The sequence below is a fragment of the Rhodofomes roseus genome, assembly GCF_022264815.1.
Source record: "Rhodofomes roseus strain CIRM-BRFM 1785 chromosome Unknown C8Q71scaffold_3, whole genome shotgun sequence".
NCBI lineage: Eukaryota > Fungi > Basidiomycota > Agaricomycetes > Polyporales > Fomitopsidaceae > Rhodofomes > Rhodofomes roseus.
In genome coordinates this window covers 1544016-1563340 of record NW_025952959.1, presented here as the reverse complement: position 1 = coordinate 1563340, position 19325 = coordinate 1544016, and the positions used below count along the sequence as shown (strand labels likewise).

The 19325-nt window shown below is 55.2% G+C and overlaps 7 protein-coding genes across 7 annotated transcripts; 2 read left to right on the top strand and 5 right to left on the bottom strand.

Moving 5' to 3' along the window:
* Nucleotides 1–96: 96 nt before the first annotated feature.
* Nucleotides 97–2926, top strand: C8Q71DRAFT_351916 (uncharacterized protein). Its single transcript, XM_047918012.1, has 6 exons — nt 97–473; nt 691–1575; nt 1644–1902; nt 1951–2436; nt 2498–2617; nt 2671–2926. The coding sequence occupies exons 1-6, from the start codon at nt 134–136 to the stop codon at nt 2861–2863; spliced, it is 2283 nt and encodes a 760-aa protein (XP_047783175.1). The 5' UTR covers nt 97–133; the 3' UTR covers nt 2864–2926.
* A 158-nt stretch (nt 2927–3084) lies between these two features.
* C8Q71DRAFT_701187 (F-actin-capping protein subunit alpha) lies at nt 3085–4388 on the bottom strand (the record flags this gene model as incomplete). Its single annotated transcript, XM_047920174.1, has 8 exons — nt 3085–3147; nt 3203–3424; nt 3481–3577; nt 3631–3771; nt 3827–3879; nt 3943–4065; nt 4123–4241; nt 4286–4388. 8 exons carry the CDS (start codon nt 4386–4388, stop codon nt 3085–3087), a joined length of 921 nt encoding a protein of 306 aa, XP_047783174.1.
* Nucleotides 4389–4861: 473 nt separating this feature from the next.
* C8Q71DRAFT_700462 (isocitrate lyase) lies at nt 4862–6742 on the bottom strand (the record flags this gene model as incomplete). Its single annotated transcript, XM_047920124.1, has 6 exons — nt 4862–4975; nt 5027–5164; nt 5219–6246; nt 6299–6414; nt 6466–6629; nt 6683–6742. The coding sequence occupies 6 exons, from the start codon at nt 6740–6742 to the stop codon at nt 4862–4864; spliced, it is 1620 nt and encodes a 539-aa protein (XP_047783173.1).
* A 937-nt stretch (nt 6743–7679) lies between these two features.
* C8Q71DRAFT_720941 (uncharacterized protein) lies at nt 7680–8159 on the bottom strand (the record flags this gene model as incomplete). The annotated part of the gene is made up of 2 exons (XM_047921392.1): nt 7680–8045; nt 8097–8159. 2 exons carry the CDS (start codon nt 8157–8159, stop codon nt 7680–7682), a joined length of 429 nt encoding a protein of 142 aa, XP_047783172.1.
* A 1241-nt stretch (nt 8160–9400) lies between these two features.
* C8Q71DRAFT_739175 (uncharacterized protein) lies at nt 9401–11257 on the top strand. The gene is made up of 5 exons (XM_047922700.1): nt 9401–9760; nt 9814–9952; nt 10001–10078; nt 10130–10300; nt 10348–11257. Exons 1-5 carry the CDS (start codon nt 9459–9461, stop codon nt 11119–11121), a joined length of 1464 nt encoding a protein of 487 aa, XP_047783171.1. The 5' UTR covers nt 9401–9458; the 3' UTR covers nt 11122–11257.
* Nucleotides 11258–12582: 1325 nt separating this feature from the next.
* C8Q71DRAFT_700927 (uncharacterized protein) lies at nt 12583–13809 on the bottom strand (the record flags this gene model as incomplete). Its single annotated transcript, XM_047920156.1, has 1 exon — nt 12583–13809. The coding sequence occupies one exon, from the start codon at nt 13807–13809 to the stop codon at nt 12583–12585; it is 1227 nt and encodes a 408-aa protein (XP_047783170.1).
* Nucleotides 13810–13956: 147 nt separating this feature from the next.
* On the bottom strand, nt 13957–14490 carry C8Q71DRAFT_700393 (uncharacterized protein; the record flags this gene model as incomplete). Its single annotated transcript, XM_047920122.1, has 1 exon — nt 13957–14490. A coding segment is annotated over one exon (534 nt), but the record flags the coding sequence as incomplete, so codon positions are not given.
* Nucleotides 14491–19325: the final 4835 nt, after the last annotated feature.

Sequence of the window (19325 nt, the reverse complement as noted above, 5' to 3'; positions counted from 1 at the left end):
CGCGGTGGCGACGCGTCTGTGGCTGTTCTGATCACGTGTAGTCGTGCTCTGAGAGTCTGAGACGCGCGTATTCAGACGCGTCTCAATCCCGTACCACATACCGCCATCTACCTGGCTAACCTATCGTTGCATCATGTCGGGCGAAGCCACCACTACCCTGGCCTCTCTTCAGAAATTAACTGTCCCTCAACTTAAAACTTTATGCAAGGAACGAAAGATAACCGGGTACTCCAAGCTCGGCAAAGCTGCTCTCATCGAAAAGTTATCTGGATCCAAGACTGGCACCCTCAACGAAGTTGCCAAACGCTTAGATAGATCCAAAATATTGGACGTCCAGATAGGCTCTGAGCTTAGCTATGTTGCTCAGGAATCCTCGACGCCGTCAAATCCAACTCTGGTTATGAATGACGTTACCCATGCGCATACAACCCAGGTTCATGCCTGTGGCAATCGCGCCGAGCCCTCAAGAGAAGGTGAGTCGTATTTTGAATCAATCTCAGTCCGCGCTCCGTTAAGTCCGAGCAGCATAGCGTTGTTATGCTTGTACAACGAACCAATCTCAGCTCGAGAGGCTATAAAGCGTGCGAGAGGCTCATCAGATCTGCGCTGAGACATGTGCACTTATCTGGGCCGCGAACGTTGTTTTTCAACCTCCATTGAATGTGTGCGCTGACTGGTCCATTTACCCAGCTACCGACGCCGGCGCTGCGATCGTTCATACGCTCGTGCCTTCAAGTGCTCATGCCAACCAACACAACAGTACTATGTCTACACAGCTTCCTGGCAACGCCGGAGAGGCTTTTTCCCAGCCTGCTGGACCCGCATCTCGGCAAAGCGCAGATTTTATTGGCTCCCGCAAGGACAAGACTGCTGTCCCAAGGGCCAAGAAACGGCCGACACCCTCCTCTGTCGTCGGTGTCCCAAAGAAGCGCAAGGTACAGAAGAAAGGGTTGGAACAAGAGCAGACCATTCCTACATCACAAGCGTCGAAGGCACCCGTAACACAATCATCGCCGAGATCTGCTTTGCATTCTCTGTCTAAGTCTCCTGCTTCTGATCTGGGCGTTCCGCTCGTGTCTGTATCAAATCCGTCCAGTATATCCAGTGCTAAACCGCCGTTGTCTCGTCTCAATCCTGCCTTTTTTCTCGCTTCTACCCATGCTGAGGCACCGGACGCCATGGCTGGCAAGGATCCTGCGATGTCTTCTTCATCTCAACGAGTGCCCAAACAAGGATCAACCACGCTGAAGAGTCTACCTCCGTCACTACCTAGGCCGGTTGGCAAACGGTTCCAGGCGCTGGTAGTGACCAAACGCCCAGAAGCCTTACCCACTGCAGGAACACGTACCCATAGTGATCAAGAGGTCGATGCACCACGGGAAAGCACAGAACTTCCCTCTCTGTATCATCTAGACTTCCCAAAGCGGGCACCTGCCCCGCCGCTTTCGCCAATCACTCTCCCGCCGTCGCTCGTGCAGCGCAAACGCGTGCAGCAATGGGCCATTATCCTGAGCGGACTGTCGGACGCCGAACGCAGACAGTGCGTTGTGGTCTCGCGTATGTTTCGCTATGCTGGTAAAAGATCTGGATCTCACTGCGCCGTTGGCAACCCAGGATTGACGTATTGTTTGATTACCTTGCAGTGTACCTGTCCGCCTTCCATGTTCTCAAGCGTCAACATGACGGTCGCAGATTCTCCCAAGACGTCTCGCAGTACTCGCAAGCCATGACGAACATGTGGCCGTACCTTCGCCTCCGCGTGATAGAAGCCTTGCAACGACGGCGTATATACGAAGCGACGTTCCTTGCGAAGTTCATCTACTCTCGAGGATTGCCCAATCCGATCGCTGATCGCCTATGGTCCAGTCCGGACGACCATAAGCAGATTGGTATCGCCCTGAAGTACGTCTGTTGCACTCATGAAGGAAACTATAACAGATCGTCGTCTAGGTTTGTTCTGTCTAGGCTCTGGTTTGCTCTGTCTATCGGGTCCGGAAACAACGACTCGATATCGATCGCCTGGTTGCAAGCTGTGGTGGTTGACGTGCAGCCCATCATTTCTGGAGAAATCTGGGGCGTCACTGTGGAACATGACCTTGGTTCTAGTCGAATCAGGGAAACCTTTTACGTTCTGGAGGCAACCTGCGAACCTGTCGGTTGTCCGGGACCGGCAAATTCGCCGGAACAAGAGCAGAACGGCCATCTCGACGTTGTGCCCGTACGCGCAGACTGGTCGGACTACATCAATCGACTCCGCTCCAGCAATGGACCCGCCCATATCAAGCTGCTGGACCAACTGAAGTGGGCAGGTCATGAAGAGTACGAGCGCGGTATCAGCCACGTCTGGCTGAAGAGATCCCAACGGGAAGGGGAGCTAGGCCAAGCTAAGCGGATCGTAGCAGAACGATACGTCCTTGCATGTGTCATTGCGAACAGGTCGGGCTCCTCCTTTCTTCGCTACTCCTAGACTGACCATCTAGTCAATATGGCGCATCAGTGTCAGTGGGCACTGGATGTCCGCGTCGGAGATGGCGCAGGATTTTGCAGGGCTCTCTTCGCGCAGCCACGTTTCTAGTGTCCGGCCCAAGGCCACGCAGGTCAACCTTTATCTGCCAGAGTGAGTACTTCAATATCGGATACCCGTACAGCGACTGCAGCTTTCGCCTTTAGACATCATCACGTCGAAAGCGTCCACTTTACTTCGTCTCGCGGCAAGGGATTGCACTCCGCTCTCGCGATTGTGCAGACACCTCATCGGGCGTACTACATTCTACGAGACAACGGCATGCAAGTGGGATGTGAGGAGGACGGCGTCTCGACGGTGTGGCAGGAAGTGATTGGGTGCGACGAGGCAGGTCACTGATTCTGAATGATCGGCAGTACTTGTCTTCCATGCTTGCAGTCAGCTTGTGCAGGGCTATGTCGTCGTGAACATGATATTTTGTGGATCTTGGTGGATCATGAGACTCGCGTGGACCGGGATGTTCAATCATGATGCACAGCAGTGTGGTGAGTAGACGAGGTCAAGATTACATTGTCAGATTCTTCGCTTTACTTCCACGTTGCAAAACCTCAACCCAGGTGTCATGATGAACCGAACGCACCCCTGTTTGACGAAAGCTCCGCACCGAGCTTGTAGCCCAGTACCTGCAAAGCTGGCTTCAGACACAGCGACCTGCATACAAGGAGCTGTTCTACGCACCCTGTCCCAGTCTAGCTTGGAGCGGGTCATAGGCAACGCTCGTCGGAGGCCCTTGAACGTCTTCTCACCCATATCCGCGTACGCATCGTTCAGCGATGCTTGGTACTTGCCCTCCTCAGCTTCGATCAAGGCGAGGATCTTGTTAGCAGACGCCGTGGCTGAGGTTGATGTGATCGCAGGCGGCAGGGCGAGGTCGGTAGAGTGGGTGGTAGATAGTTGAACCTGAGGCGAACATCATCTCAGGGTGACAGAGGCTGCGAGGGTGTGGGGGTACTCACGTTACCCTGCTCGTAGTAGTGGACGTTCACGAGCATGCGACCCTTGATCTGTTTCGACTCTAGATCGATGACGTATTCAGACCGCCATCTACCAGACCTGATTGTAGTTTGATCAGTAATCAAAGAGATTGAATGCTCAGAAGATCGCACCAGAAGTTCGAAGGGTTATACTTGTTCGCGACGATCTGGACAAAGAAACGCGTCGCGAGGCCTGGGGTAGGAAACACGGACGTGACACCGTCGTGGAAGTGCGCGGAGAGATATGTAATGGATGCCGTCTCCAACGCTGCCCTGCGGACACACAGTCGGCTGGGTTACCGAAGAGGTGGTAATGGAGACTACACACCGGAAGGGCTCTGATTCGGGATCGGGCTCTATGGGCTCCGGATCGGATGTCTCCTACAAGGCCAGGGAGGGCAGTTAAAACGAGTGTCTTGTCGCACATCCAATAAACGCGCTCACCAGACTCAGATGGTCGAAGCGGAAACTTGTTCTCGACCGTGGATCCCAGAATCTATCGAGCTGCTCGCCCTCCTGGTTGTCCCCAGCAAGGTTCGACACACGCGCAGCCTCGCTGATTATTGACTGGTGCACCATAGGTCGCGTCAATACCAGCTCTGCCGCGTGATAGAGCGCGCTCACCTGGTGGTTGTGCCCCGGGACATCCGCAATCGTAAATTGTGCGAGGTTGTATTCTCGCAACGATGACAGCACGCCTTCTTGCAAAGAGTCGTCGTCCGAGATGATGTTCCGCACATCTGCTCAGGAATACGCGTCAGACCTTCGCCTGGCCGCGCGCTGCAACTGACAGAGGGGACAGACTCGCCGTTCAGGACATCATTGATTTCACCCGGAGGGGACTGCAGAAGGAACTTGGACGCAGCTCGAAGGCGTTCCGTTGCATCCATTCTAATGTATGGATTGAAGTATGACGAGTTGGATGTAAGCGTTGAAGGAGAGGTCTCGGAGTCGCTGTAGGCGGTTGAGTCTGTATTGAGCGCCGCGCAAGTGGCTGCTCCTCCGAGACGTCGACTCGGTCAAGTGAGATATTGCCTTTCTTGGAAGTATGTATTTCGAGTCTCTACCACTGGCACTGGTCTACTAGGTCTCCTCGACATCTCAACATCTCTCAGCTGGCGTTGCTCCTTTTGAGGAAGAGAGTGGTAGCCAGTGGGCGGGTGTTAATTTTTGAGAGAACTATATCGACGTGGCCTAGATGGATCATACTGGTAGGCCGACTCGGCCCGCATCATGCAGGTCGCGATCTCCTACTTCTCGGCCAGACCATGTAGCACAATGCTGATCCATTTTACACCTAAAATACATGTATACGAGCAGGCTAGATGAGACAGCCGGATATCCACAACGTCCCCGAGCAAACTTAGAGCTTAGCCCCGAACTGCGATTCTGTGACACCCTTGCCCATGGCCGCTGTGGACGAGACGCCACCCGTGACTGTCTTCATGAGGTTGTCCATGTAGTCCGCGCCACTCCACTGAACCACATATGAGCACAGTCAGCTGGTACAATATATGAGTGGACGTACCTTCTGGTGAGTGAGGACATCGCAGCCGATCTCGCGTTCGCGTCGCTGGATGAGCTCGACGTAGGCCTTCATGCCCTCCTGAGCAAACGCCTTGGCGAAGAGGTCATTGATGTACGCATTCGAGTGCAAACCAGCGAGCTAAGACCTTCTTCAGCATCCGGACACATGCCAATAGAACCAGTCAAGGCTCACCGTGATGAACTGCCAGCAGAAACCGAGCTTCCCGAGCTCCCACACGAACGCCTTCATGTCCTGCGTCGTCAAGCCAGCGGCCTCCCAGTTGAACGACGGACTGAGGTTGTACGCCAGCCACTGCTGGGGGTACACGGCGTGCACGCCATCCGCGAACTCCTTCGCCTGCGTGTAGATCGGCTTCTTCGTCTCCATCCAGAGCAAGTCCGCGTACGGCGCGTACGCGATCGCACGGTTCACGGCGCACTGCGTACCACCCTGGTAGCGGTAGAAGCCCTCGCGTGTCCGCGGCGCGTCCCAGTCCCAGAAGGGCACGCTCTTCAGGCCGAATTCCTTCTTCGCGACGGCGACGGCGTCGGGCCATGACAGGTGAGCGATCCGCCGGTGGAACTGCTCAAGCTTGACCTGGTTCGCGCTTGTCTGCGCCTTGAGTGCGGTTGCGAGTGCCTCGGGGAAGAGCTCGCACTTCGCAGCAGCTAGCCACTGCTCCTCGATCGCCTCCAGTGCAGCACCGGTCTTGCCCGCCCGTTCAGCCTCGTTGAGCACGGTGTTGAGGTGTCGCAGGTCGGGGTTCGTCGAGCCCAGGATGAAGGCGTGGTCGCGCTCGTCGACGTTCGTCGTGATCAGAGTCGCAGCCTCAGAGTCCGTGCGGGCGATGACGAGGTTGTTCACGCCCATGATGTCGAACTGCAGCCGGATCGCCACGAGCCGGTTGATGTGCTCCTGGATGGGGACGAGGACCTTGCCGGCCATGTGCCCGCACTTCTTCGTGCCCGGCGCCTGGTCCTCGATGTGGACCCCCGCGGCGCCCTTCTCGACGAACATCTTCGCGAGCTTCATGGTCGCGGTGAGGCCGCCGTGGCCGGTGTCCGCGTCGGCGATGATGGGGCGGAGGTAGTCGATGGGCTTCGTGCTCTTGAGCTCGGCCTCGGACAGTTCCGACCGCCCCTCGGCCTGCTTGCGGTCGTGGAAGAGCTGTGCCATGAAGAGGTGCTCGACTTTGTTCGGGACGGTGTTCGAGGGGTAGTCTGGGACGCCGGGTCAGCTTGGGCATTCACCGGGAATTGGCACGCGACTTACCCGCAAGATCCGGGCCTGGCTCGTTTGAGCTCGACGCGGTGCTTGATGATTGCCAGCCGGAGACGTAGACGGTCTCGAGGTATTTCGCCATCTGGGTCACTTGCACTGGGTCAAGGCTACATGGACGCGTCAACAAACATCCTCGTATCCTATTCAACGTCACTTACGCGCCGTATGTGTGCGACGGTGTCCCATTCTTGTAGTGTTCTGAGAGCGACGCCCAAAGCTTCTTAGCGAGGACATCGGAGGGGTAGGAGATGGGGAGGGTCCCCCTCTTCGAGACGACCTGCGCGGCGGTGTACGGTCGCTTCACGCGGCTGAACCGCTCGTCCTATGACGCACACGATGAACAAACCACTCGTCTCAACACAGGAGGCAACGAACCTTCCACCACTGCTCGACACGAGCGACTTCAGCCTGGAAAGCAGCGCGTTCGGTGGTCATGGTGGTCGTTTGAGTGACAATGAGAGGGAGCACTGCAGGGGGATCTCGGGGGGCCGCGCTGCTGCAAGGCAGGCATGTTAAGGACCTCTGGAGCACCACCGCTTCGTCTAGAACCGATCATCTGGAGAGGGCGGGCGCACATGTGATTGGCCTGACATACCGTATAGTGCGGGGTAGACGTTCTAGGCGCCCATCTTGGTCCCGCCTCCGCCCCGCACTCGGCGACTCGACGCTCCCTGCACCGGTGCGTGCATTTGCGCTCGCATCCCTTCGGCCGACCGCCGCATGGCCCGAAATCTGCGGGGTAAGGGGAGGGGGGCGCGGGGAAGCCATACCGCCACCACTGGCCTGCCCTGGAATAGGAGCACCGTCCGCCGCTTATACGCTCTATCGCCATGTGCAAATGCAGCAGTTGCTGTGGTGAGCATTCCCCCAGAGTAAAGCGTACCCGAGTCCTGTCGAGCACAACACGCGGACATTGACCGGATGGTTTCGACCAAAGGACACTCGAACGACACAACAACCGTTAACCCATGCAGCCGCCATCCCGGGTCCTCCCGGACGCCACGTCCGAAAGCCCCGAAAGATCCCCCTACCGTCACCAGATGACTTAGGCCAAGCGCAAATGCGCCATCCCGATGGCGACCTGGTCTACGTCGAGTCAACGCGCCCGGAGAGCCGTACGCTGTGGGGTGACAGTGTTCCCCCGGGTATACCCTCCAGGGCGGGCCATTCGATCTACATAGGCCTCAGGCCCCGCGGAGGTCGCGCAGCTTTATTTCAGTGCACTTCATCACTAGGTGATTCTCTTCGTTCCTCTCCTCATGTCCAGTAATACGAAACAAACTAGCTAATCATTAATCAGCCTCTATCCAAACGCAGTCCGTCCGTCACAGAAACAGTATGCAGTTTGTATGTTATGTAGCGTATGTATTATCTACACTTTGTCACTGCCCCAGGTGACTCTCTGCACATTCTCCGAGCTCATCGTCGGATCGCCGGCCCCTGCTTGACTCGAGTACTTGGTAGTGTTTCCAGTCTCGTACGATTCGGAGTGATCTTTCATGGTGTCCAGCATGACCATGGTCGATGTCGAAGCTTCGTCGTTTTGCGTGGCCAACAGCGTAGCATTCAGCACATTGCCACCAAACTTGCTCCTCTTCCGACGAGGGTCACCTTGGCCGAATGTGAGGATCGACTTCACCTCCAACGGTGCCGGGGCTGTCTCCTTGTCATCTGCTCCATGTCGGAATGCGAGGGCCACCAGAACGTTCAAATTGGCGACAATCAGTGTCACCGACCCCTGCAAGTTTGTGGGAGGTCATGAGGGCATAATACTAGCATAACGACGCACTAACCTGGATGACCGCAGCAAGGGCCTCATTGAGTGCGTCCCCGCGTATGACCCAAGACGCATGGTTAAGGCTGCATCACATGTCTCTGTCTCTCTTGTGTGCCCTAAGCCCTTGGCACCCCAAACCCGAAGTTAGAGGTTAGAAAACTCGAAGCAGACACAGATATGCACATGACCGCACCTGAGACATATTTAGTAGTAGCTGCGTGTTCTTGACCGGGTGCAGCCGCGGAGGGCCTCTCTTCCTCCGAATGATCGGTGAACGAGCTGTCTGCAAGGAAGCTTCAAACCCAGGTCAAACCTTCTTAGCGCGCGCATTTCCGTGAGCGGGTGGCATTTGTCACATATTCGGATCTCAGAGGCTGTGAGGCGCTTCGTCAGGCATCCTGGCGCAAACTCACGGCGGACGTAGACAGCGATCTAGTCTCGCAGTTGACTTATTGGGTTAGCTACGTGTTTCTAGGCTGGCGCAGCAGTGAGCATGTACCAGTACTACACAAACGCCGATACGCACAGTACCTCCCACGCCTTGTCAATGGCTCAGACCTGAGACCTCAGGCATCACGCCGCAGGTCTCTGGATTCAGGAACTCTCGGAGGAGGAGGAACGAAGATTTAGAACGAAGAGTGTATTCAGCAGATTAGGAGGAGGACGTTGGTACCACTACCAGGTCAGACTACCGGAAAACAACCATCAAACATTGAGCCACGTGACACGCGCGTACCACGCGCCGCGCCGCGCAGTGGATTATCATATGCATGAACCCATGGATCCATCGTCAATCCTACGCATAATGTCACTGTCATTGTGACTCACTGGTATTCTATGTAAGGCTGACCGTTGACTACGCGCACCAGATGTGCGCAGTACATGTCTTCCGTATCATTCAAATTGCGGCCAGTGGCACATGTAGATAAGTAACATGCCACCGACCACTGCTCCACTGATGAGTCAAGGTTCTAACATTCAGTGGCCGAGCTAGGTTCACGCTCAAGGCGCGCAAGTGTTACTTGATGTGGTGCAACCGGAGCTTTTCAAGGCTTCGTTGAGGCAGTGAACTCTACGGATGGGCGCGGACCTGTCACGACTCGGCGACTCGGACCGAGGTCGCAGGGGACTGACGCAGAGTACAAGGTACTTACAGCCGTTTTCAAAACTATGCGGAATCGCGAGAAAAACGAAAACGCGCCTCGGGGTCTGACACCGGCGCTCCGGGGGTCCAGATAAGATAAGACCCGAGGCGCCCGTGCCTATTCCGGCATCGCCGCGTGTCCACGTCGTGTTCGTAAGATCGCTCGTCGCGGCGGCGACCTCGCCCTTGCTCACCATCGCTCACCTCCATCGCACGTCGCCTCCTGAACTATGTCTTCTCCTGCACCCCCTCAACTGTCTCCCCCGTCAAGCCCTGAACCGCCAGCAGCACACACCGTCAACTGTCATGCCGTCATGATCAGTTATGTCAAGCCTGACAAGGCTGGGAAGAAAGGGAAGTCTTCGACGGCGTCGAAGAAGCACGAGAAGACGAAGGAGTTTGCGTTTGCTCCGAGCAGCATGACATACCTTGTCTTCTTGCAGAAGGCTCTGGATAGCCATGGCTTGGCGAAGTATCAGGTCTCTGCGATGCGCAATCGCTTTGCATTCCGATACAACCACAAGCCGATGACGTGAGTATTAACATTGCCTGCTTGTGGCATAATCTCTCATTTGAGCATTGTAGGAAGACCAACTTCCTTGACGTTGACACGGAGAAGGAGTATAAGGAGCTCTGCAAGAAGCTCATGGCAGACAAGCCCAACATCTCGTCGCTCAGGATCACGTTTGAGCTCAGTGAGGTTGAGAAGAAGTGTGTCCGCATGGTATGTTGTTCTGCTTCATATCAGAGGCATTTCATGACGTCTTGCAAGGGCAATCGTGATGATGGAGGCGAGAGTGATGGCAGGAGTGCCCAGTCGGATGACGATGAGGATGGCACTACGGGAAAGGTACGTCGGTGGCTGTGCATCTCTAGCATTCTTTATTCATCTCTCTTGTAGCGGCTCCGTGAGGAGGACATCAGTGACCATGAGCGGCGCTTGGCTGAGAACCGCTTGAAGCTCATGAAGCAATGGGGTAACAAGAACACCGGCGAGGTGAACTTCATCCGCCCGGACGGCAGCACTCTGCTGTTGACACCCACGCTGATGCGCACATGGTGCGAGGCTATAGTAAGTTCATGTCCTATATCAGAGACAACATAACTGACAAGGATTAGGTTGAAGCAAAGGCGAGCATCTACCAGCCTCCACCGGTGCAGCCGTTCATGGCGGCTATCAATTCTGTGAGCCTCAGTTCAGTGTCCATGCCTGTCCCAGCCCCTGTTTCAGCCCCTGTGGCTCCAGCACAGAGCGATGTCAGCGCTATGGCAGAGATACTGCGGCTGGTGGTCGGTTCCAAGGCATCATCGGAGGTTCCGCAGACGCCTCAGAAACGTCACAAGCGCCCTCCGAGTGCCTCGGACATTGACCATTTCCTTGCGTACCTGGGGACTCATCCTGAACATGGGATTGTAGACCCATGGCAGCTCCGTGACCTGCTCAATGAGACAGAGGCTGGGCCTGACGTGCTTGCCCAGCTTGAGCTTCGGGATCTCACGCATAGTCCAATGAAGCTCAAGCTAGGCAGTGCCCAGCGTCTGAAGCTGGGTGCTCAGGCATGGCTTGCTGAACCTGATGGCTCCCGGAAGATTCCTCGCCTTGACATTCCCAGTGCCACTCACTCGGACTTCGATCCTTCTGCTTCATTGGCTTCTGGGTCACGTATTGTGCCTGAGCCTGAGGAAACTGTCCGTCTTGTCAAGTACGAGCATAAGTTTGCTGACGGTGGAGGCCGGCGCTGGAGTGGACCACCCCCTAGGCGCCTGGAGGAGCGTGAGGATCCACCAGACAGGAAAGGTGATACGGTGTGGTACTTCAGTGATATCCTACAAATATGGGTTGAGGTTCCAGTAGGATTTGTTGAACAAGGGGATGAGGGAGATTGGTTGTAGATTTTATAGTAGTGACCATGCCTGCATTACAGTATCCATATTGGTGTCTCTGTGAAGCTACATGTAGCCAGATGCCCTATACCATCCTGCAGCCATTTGTGGAGTAATCCCTATGCATGCCTGAGCAATTGTCAACAGCGAATCATCCTCGTGGCGCCGGATTGCCGCCTTGATTGACGAGAATGCATTCTCAATTGGGTTGAGATCTGGCGAGTATGGCGGGAGGAAAACAAGCTTGCACACTTCAGATGTCACGGTCAGTTGTGGAAATGCACATGAGAGCACAACACTCACATGCATCATCTTCGACAAGGGCTCGCACCTCATCTGCATGGTGAATGTTGCAGTTGTCAAGGATGAGGACACTACGTGGTCCTGGATATGGAGTAGTCAGAGGAATCTAGACCAAATTTATGTAAGTCAATTGCCATATGAACCGAATGCTGTACATACAACAAATTCCTTCAAGAAATCAATGAATTTCTCCGCTGTTACTGATCCCTCAACTGTCTTGAAAGCAGCAATGCCATCAAGAGTCAACAGCGGTAACATTGACCACCGCTGCCCTCGGATGAAGCACTGCCGTGTAACGCACCGTTCCCCAAGTGGTGCCCAGCCCCTCCTGCGGTTACTGGTACGCCCATCCTTGGAGCTCTCATCAGTGAACATGAGCATGTTCGGGTCAGGGGCAAGCTCCCCGATCCTGTTCATAAAGACAGCGCGAAGAAGGTTGTTGCGTTCTGCAGCTGCACGCGTCACCAACTTGCTCGAGAAATGCATGCGGCGGAGGGTACGTGAGATGGTTGGGATTGAGATGAAGATATGATGAGCTTGGAAGATGCGCAGCTGGATCTCGTCAAGATAGAGGAGAGGATGCATCTCTAGAGTAGAACGTATGTAATTGAGGATGGTGTCGGATGACATACGGTTACGGCCACCGCGTCGGAGAGCGAAGGGGTTGTATGGCACTTCGAATCGGTGGTGATATCGAAGGGAGTTGTAAACAGTTGTCTTCCTAATGCCAAGAAGACGGCATATTGTCTTGACACTGAGACCCTCCCCATGCCGGAGGATTGGTATGCGCTCCTTGAGGTCGTTCGAGATCGTTCGCGTTGGCATCGTTCGGTGTCGTGGAAGGGAAGCGACGTTGGGACTGACCGTGACGCGGCGGTACAGGCTTATCTAACATGATCGGTCTTTATCTAATCTAGATCAACTCGGAGCGCCGGTGTCAGACCCCGAGGCGCGTTTTCGTTTTTCTCGCGATTCCGCATAGTTTTGAAAACGGCTGTAATTCTCATTTTTTTTTTTTTTTTCTTTTTTGGAGGGCTCTTAACGGAAACCGGCAACTGACGATTGGTCAGCCCCAGGTTCCAGCCAGCCGGCGGGTTCCCCCGCATTGTGCAGTCCAGGGTAAAAATGCGTTTACGCACGGCCGTTCATGGCCAGTGTGGGGCTCATTTATCCTACATCCCAGATATCGTAGGTGCTAGGATCAATACCCACTAAAACCCTATTGATCTTTGTCCAGTCGTCAGGAAGCGCAATCTCGTCGCGTAAGGTTCCGCACCATGTGCCAGTGACTAAGGTTGGCCATATAGCAGCTCTTCCGTGTCTTTTATGAGTCATGGCGATGTCAAGGTGGAGCCTTCGGTTGAGTGTGCTCCCCCATCTTGCACGGAGTTCAGGCATTGAGTGAGTCCATTGTTCATCTGAAGCGTGTCCAATGGTTCGTTCACAGCGCAGACACCATATAAGGTAGGCGGTTTCAGAGATCAGAATGCGCCACATACGCTCTACAAAGGGCCGTCGTTTCTTTCTTTCAGATATCCACCGGCGCATACCTACACTAAGGATGCCGTTGAGGTCTGGCTTGGTCCAGGCAGCTTGTTTACGCTGCCATAGATTGCCGGCCATCGACCATAACTCTTCTTGGCCTGGGGCCGTACATTCTGTTAGTATGTGTGTCATTGAGTCTACGACACCGCAGTATTGACACATTGATCTTTCTTCATAGCCCGGTATTTTCGCCCAGAAGCGGCCTACTCGGAAAGCGCAATGGAGGCATTTCCACAAGAAGTCTGAGATTGGTAGGCGGAAGTCCTGGTTACGAATGCTTTTCCAAAGGTCCGCGGCGGGTACTAAGCTTTCTGAGATTAGGTTAATGCTGAGTAGTACTGCACTGACAGTCAGCGTTGTGGATCGTCGTTCTGGAATAGAGCGTCGTTGTATGATGAGACGGTAGGCTGTTCGCTGTGACATGTTTGACAGCTTCGCCCCTGAAAGGTGGAGGGTCGGGTCGAGGTTCATGGAGACAGTCTTGAGGCCATTGCTGTCTATGAGGTGCTTTACAAGGTGCCGTCCTTCATCAATGATATGCCATTCTTCGTGTGTGCTGGCCGACCGGAATGAGGTAGGGGCACATCTCTGACGTAGAACGTTTATTATGTCTTTCAGCGCGAGTTTATTGGGCATGCCAAGCCAATCAGTGTCTTCCCAACGCTGTAGGTTCTTACACAGGGCGTCGCGTAGGAAGAGTGATTCGCATACGAATCGGATCGGTACGTCTTTCGGTATATGCTGTACTGAGTAGGCTACTGATGTGATTTCGCCACTTGTTGTTAGGTCTACTATGTTGGCCAGAGGTCGAAGTAGCTGGGCCGCAGTTTGGTGGGCTTGTTTGACCATGAAGATTCCACTACCTTCTGGGGCTATTCGGGTCTCACCATGCTTGAAGAGGCGTTTAGCTTCAAGTACGTACACTGTGATTGTTTGGAATCGAGTACCGCGTCTCTGTCGCATATTGGGAGGGTTCTCGGTGGTGTAATCGTTCATGAATACGCGGAATACTTCGGATATACCTCCACGTTCAGTGACGGAGGGGTTGAATATTGCTTCTCCATCCTTCTTTTTGAAGGCGGCACTGTTGGTTTCGTGTCTATGTTGAGTGAGCGTGAGGCCGTCGGGGGTATGGTCTATCGTCGGATTCCATTTGTCGTTGAGAGAGGTGAGTAGACGTCGTGCCGCTTCTACACAATTAAGTGGATTATGACATCCTTTTGCCTCAGCTTCTTTGCATGGTACGCATGAGCATACCGAGGAGTCAGATGAGAGGACCGGGACGAAGTCATGTCTAGCCAGCGACATGATGTCCGATACGAGTAGGACTCGGTGGTTATGTCGCAAACATTTGCTGAGTGTCGTATTGTCTAGACGTCTTAGCTGCTTTGTTGCGCTGATATGGTACCAAACAGGAAGTTTGGTTTTCAGTTCATTGCTTAGGTTTATTGCGCCGAAAGAGGCCTTATGCTTTTTAGCGGTCTTCAGCAGTTGCTTTATATAGTGGGGTAAGGGAGACGCGGCATGCATTGCTGGGTTCCAGTTTTGCAGGAAGGTATTAATCTGTGCCGTGGGTTGGATGGCGCCTGCAGATCGACTAACTTGGAGCGCTATTAGGATATCTACAACAGATGCCCAGTCGGGTCGGGAGTCTGATAGCATAAGGTATTTGCGGAGCCATGTGAGTTCTATGGCTTCGTTCCGTGTACAGATGTCCAGTATTTCTAAGCCGCCTTCGGAGATTGGCGAGTGGATGGTCGCTAGGTTGACTAGAGGGGTACCGTTTATCCCCCATACAAAGGTTCGGATCTTTCTGGTGAGTTCCTTTTCGACTGCGGCTGGCATGCCTTGAACGGTGGTGAGGTATTGAGTCATGCCGCCCGGGCCCATCTGAATTATATGCTTTTTACCTTTCATCGTAGGGTTACATCGGCCCCATCTTATAAGGAATTTGTCGATCTTCTCAAGAGTTGGTATCCAAATGGCGGCTGCACATGTTTGGTTGCCAATCCATGCTCCAAGGATGCGTACCGCCTCACCGTCCTTTGCTATATGCACATATTCTGGGATGGTGGGTTCATTACTCGTAGGGTCGATGCGGCGTGTTCGTGTGACCTGGAGGCGGTATTCAGGGGAGCCAATAGGTATGACTTCTGTTTTGCCTGAGTTAAAACGTGCTCCCGAGGCTGAACACCAGTTGTTGAGGATTGTCCATAGGTCGGACCAGCTGTCGCATTGTGCAAGATAGGTTGAAGTATCGTCCGCAAACAGCGAAGTGATAATTCGATCAGTGAGACCTGGGATCTGGAATCCGCGCAGGTTGGAGCGTCTTAGGGCACATGCAAGGGGCTCAATTGCAAGGTCAAATAGTAAGCAGGATAACGGATCTCCTTGGCGAACTCCTCTGAAGACTCGGTAAGGTTTACTGACTTCGCCGTTGATAATGACCACTGTCGTTGCATTCTTGTATAGGTTCTTGATTTTGGTTATAAATGATTCAGGTAGGCCCATGGCTCGTAGTATTTCCCATAGATAGTCGTGCCTTATCCTATCATACGCTTTCTCTTGATCTAATGCGACGATCACTCCATTATCTTCGGTTGCCTCAGCGTAGTCTACCATTGTTCGACACAGTTGAGTCTGGTCTGAGATTTGTCTTCCTGGGATAAATCCAGCTTGATTAGGGTGAATGATGCTTTTTACAACGGACCCAAGCTTGGTTGCCATGATGCGAGTGTAAAGTTTATAGTCAGTGTTTAATATCGTTATGGGTCGATAATTGCTAATGTCCCTCTTGTCTTTCTTTTTGTAGATTGGGCACATCCACCCGTCCGCAAATCCGCATGTTGGGTCAATGCCGTAGGTGTCAATATCTTCAAGAACATATTGGAGGTAAGCATTGCTATTGAAAGATGCATTTTCGTCAGCAGGATCATCGTCTTGGAGTTGTTTCCAGAACTCATATGGGATACCGTCAAGGCCGCTTGCTTTCCCTGTCTGGGCTTTCTTAAGTGCGTTCTTGATATCATCAATGCTGATCTTGGACTTGAGAGTTTCGCTGTCTCGAGAGCTCAGGAACTGCTGAATATTGTTTGTGGCCACAGAGGTTGCCGTTGCGCGTGTATCATCATTCACTTTATCGTCATCATCTGTTTGAAGTGAGTCGTGGTATTGACGGGCTAGTTCCGCCATATCCGAGGAGCGTTTAACATGGTCCTGGGAGCCAGGTTTCCGCAGTGCGTAGATTACGTCTCTCGGACTTTTTTCTTTATTGATGTTCGACCAGTACTTAGTAAGGGTTTCCGCATTAAGAGCATATCGAGCGGCTGTGGCTTCTCGGACATGTTGGTAACGCTTCCGTTCAAGTTCTATGACTCGGTCTAACATAACCGCAGTTTCGGTTTGTAGCGGCACCGAAGCGTTGAAGGCTGGGTCGGCTTGGATTTTATCGATTGCGTCAGACAGTTTAGTGATCGCCGCTGTAAGCTTCGGAGCTTTCTTTTTCATGGTGGTCCTTGCTAATGCGATCGTTTTGTTCTTGAAGGTTTTGTGAATAGTTTGAGCATTTTGTTCAGGTAAGCGTGTTCCGCCATCATGCAGCTCTTTCATTTCTTTCAGGGCGCGGTTGCCTATGACCTTTATATTGTTCATAAATGATCGGTCTTGTATCAGAGCAATGGGCAGCGTCCAGCGTCCTTTACCGATGAATGGAGTTTGTGTTGTGCTGAGCATGGCGGAGGCGAGCCTATGATCTGTAGGTATACCGGAGGATTGTATTTTCCACACTTGTGATGATCGCAGTATCCTCTCGGTCACGTATATACGATCTAGGCGCGAACGAACGTCAGAGGCGCGTTGCGGGAAGGTGAAGTCACACTGTGTAGGGTTAGTCATGCGCCACCCGTCTTTCATATGGAGTCTGATAAGCATCTGTTTTAGATGTTCTGTTGCGGATGGGTTATCCTCACGTGGTGTGACGGATAGGCATCACTATGCCTGTCCAGTACTATAGATTATGAACCATCTAGTGTAGATAAGATTAGATCGTGCATGTACTTAGCCATCTGCCTTCCTTTTTGGGAAGCAACTGATCTTAACCTTCTACTGCCACCTCGTACGCGTGCGAATCACCGCACCGTCCGAGTGTGGAGTCTTGTCTCTAGTCGAGAGTGCTCCTCGCACTCTGACAAACAGTGCGAGCTCCTCGCCGCGCTGAGGAGCACGGCTCCTCGCTGTCTCCTAAACCGGGCGGCTCCTCGCCAGCTCGTTGCTCTGGGCTCCTCGCCGTGGGCTCTCCTCGCAGGCTCCTCGCCAGCGTACGACTACAGCCGGCTCCTCGCCTTGCTGACGACAACAGCCGGCTCCTCGCGACGCTGACGACCCTCGACTAGGCTCCTCGCCCGTCTAGGAACGACCCTCGACTGGCTCCTCGCCCCGTCTAGGACTCACCCAACAGCACTGGCAGCAGTGCACCAAGGTCGCCCCTGGCCTATAGAGCCGTGAAGCCCGTTCACACCCCTGAACAAGGCCTCCCAGATAGGCCGAGGTCTTACATTGGTGGACACTCAGGGGAACGGTCCACTTCCCTGCTCTATTACGGCCAGCTCTATCATTCTATTCATTGTCTAATAATAGCCATTCACTTCCTATCCTATTCGGGCCATTATAATGCCTTCATCGACGTGGCTCCCCAGGTCCCAGTGGGATGCCCTGTCACCACTTCGAGAGCTCTCGTGCCAACACGCCTCGTCGAACGGTTTGCGCGCCTACCGCGCCGGCACCTCCTCCTCGACGATCGCGCCTCGAGGCTCTCAACCGCCCCTTTCCGCCACTCCCCGCGACTCGCCATCCTCTCCGGTGCCCCTTCCGCCCGTCTGGAGGTCCGTGGGAACCGAGTCAGCGCGTAAGCGCCGGAGCGCGTTGTACGCGCGGCCCTCTGTGCTCGACTCTCGCGCCGACCGCTCGCTCCCGTCTCCCTCGCTCCCGGTCAACCTCGCGAACGTCCAAGGCACCACCCCCGCGGGCAGCCCTCAAGGCGAGTGCCGAGCCGCGCGAAGCTGCCGCGCGCTCGGTACAGGTAGCTGCCCCGCCGCCTCCAGCTCCGCCGGTCCCGAGGTCGAGCACCCGCGCGCGTTGCGCAACGGCGAGCCCGACGCGTCGACGCGCGCACAAACGCCCAGCCGGGAGGCCTCTCACCCGACGCGGACGACCGAAGCGCTGCGCATCCGCGACTACGACGCACAGGCCGCCTCGACGCGCGCAAGAGCTTGCGCAACAGAGGACCCGCGCGCCGCGCTCACGAGCCGCACGTCCTGCGCCTGCAAGACCGCCTCGGAGGACGCACCGACGAGCGCGAGGACGAGCCTCCGCGCTGGAGCGAGCAGAGATACTGACAGAGAGGAAAGGACTCGGGTGAGTACTTCAAACCTCCCCCCTCGAGCCTCCCCTCTGTCCTCGCGCTATGCGCCCTCTCCCCCGCCCTCGCACTCTGCACGCTCGCCCCCGCTCGACCCGCCCTCTTCCTTCGAGCGCGACCGCCGTCTGCCGCCTCCCTCGCGCTCGCACTTGCCCTCGCTCGCGCGTTTCGCGGCTGTACCCGCCGCGTTCGATCCTCCCTCGACGCTGCCGCCCGCCGCGCTCACCCCGTCCTCCGCATGTTCGTCCCCGCTCCTGACTGACGCACCCCCGTCCGACTCGCCTGCGCGCCCGCGCGTGTGTTCCGCGGTTCTACCCGCCTTGCCTCCGCCTTCGCTCTCGAACGGCACGCGCGCCGACCCTCCTCGATCGACGTCTCCCGCACCCTCGCGCCTGCGCTCGCGCGAGCGTTTTGCGATCCTGCCCGCCGCGCTCACTTTGCCCTCGCGCACACGTTTCGCGGCTGTGCCCGCCGCCCTCACTCCACCCTCGCACGACCCTCGCGTGCCCTTCGCGCTCGCTCCGCCTTCGCTTGACGACGACTCGACCGCCCACGGCTCCGCTCCAGTGAACGGCCCGCAAGACGCGTACCGAGCCGTGCGACACCGCGCGCTCGGTACCGACAGTCACCCCGCCGTCACCACCGCAAGGTCCGAGCTCGACCAACCGTGCGTTCTGCGCGGCGGCGAGCCCGACGCGTCAACGCGCCGACGGGATGGCCCACACTCGATGGGGACGGCCGACATGCAACGCAATTGCGACGCCTCGACGCGTGCAAGCACAAATGCAAACAAATCGCGCACTGCGCACACGGACCGCACGTCCCGCGCCTGCAAGGCTGCCTCGCAGGATGCGTCGACGCGCACGTTCAGGTCCCGACTGGAGTACTCACCCGCGGAGCTAACGAACACCGCGCGCTCGAACCCACCCATCGCTCGTTCACCCCGTCC

Excerpts from the sequence above, each read along its gene's own strand:
- C8Q71DRAFT_351916 (XM_047918012.1), top strand. The coding sequence starts at position 134 with ATGTCGGGCGAAGCCACCACTACCCTGGCCTCTCTTCAGAAATTAACT. Across the intron at positions 1,903-1,950 it reads CAGATTGGTATCGCCCTGAA|GTTTGTTCTGTCTAGGCTCT; the intron begins GTACGTCTGTTG and ends ATCGTCGTCTAG. Across the intron at positions 2,618-2,670 it reads GTCAACCTTTATCTGCCAGA|ACATCATCACGTCGAAAGCG; the intron begins GTGAGTACTTCA and ends TTTCGCCTTTAG.
- C8Q71DRAFT_739175 (XM_047922700.1), top strand. The coding sequence starts at position 9,459 with ATGTCTTCTCCTGCACCCCCTCAACTGTCTCCCCCGTCAAGCCCTGAA. Across the intron at positions 10,079-10,129 it reads AGGATGGCACTACGGGAAAG|CGGCTCCGTGAGGAGGACAT; the intron begins GTACGTCGGTGG and ends TCTCTCTTGTAG. Across the intron at positions 10,301-10,347 it reads GCACATGGTGCGAGGCTATA|GTTGAAGCAAAGGCGAGCAT; the intron begins GTAAGTTCATGT and ends GACAAGGATTAG.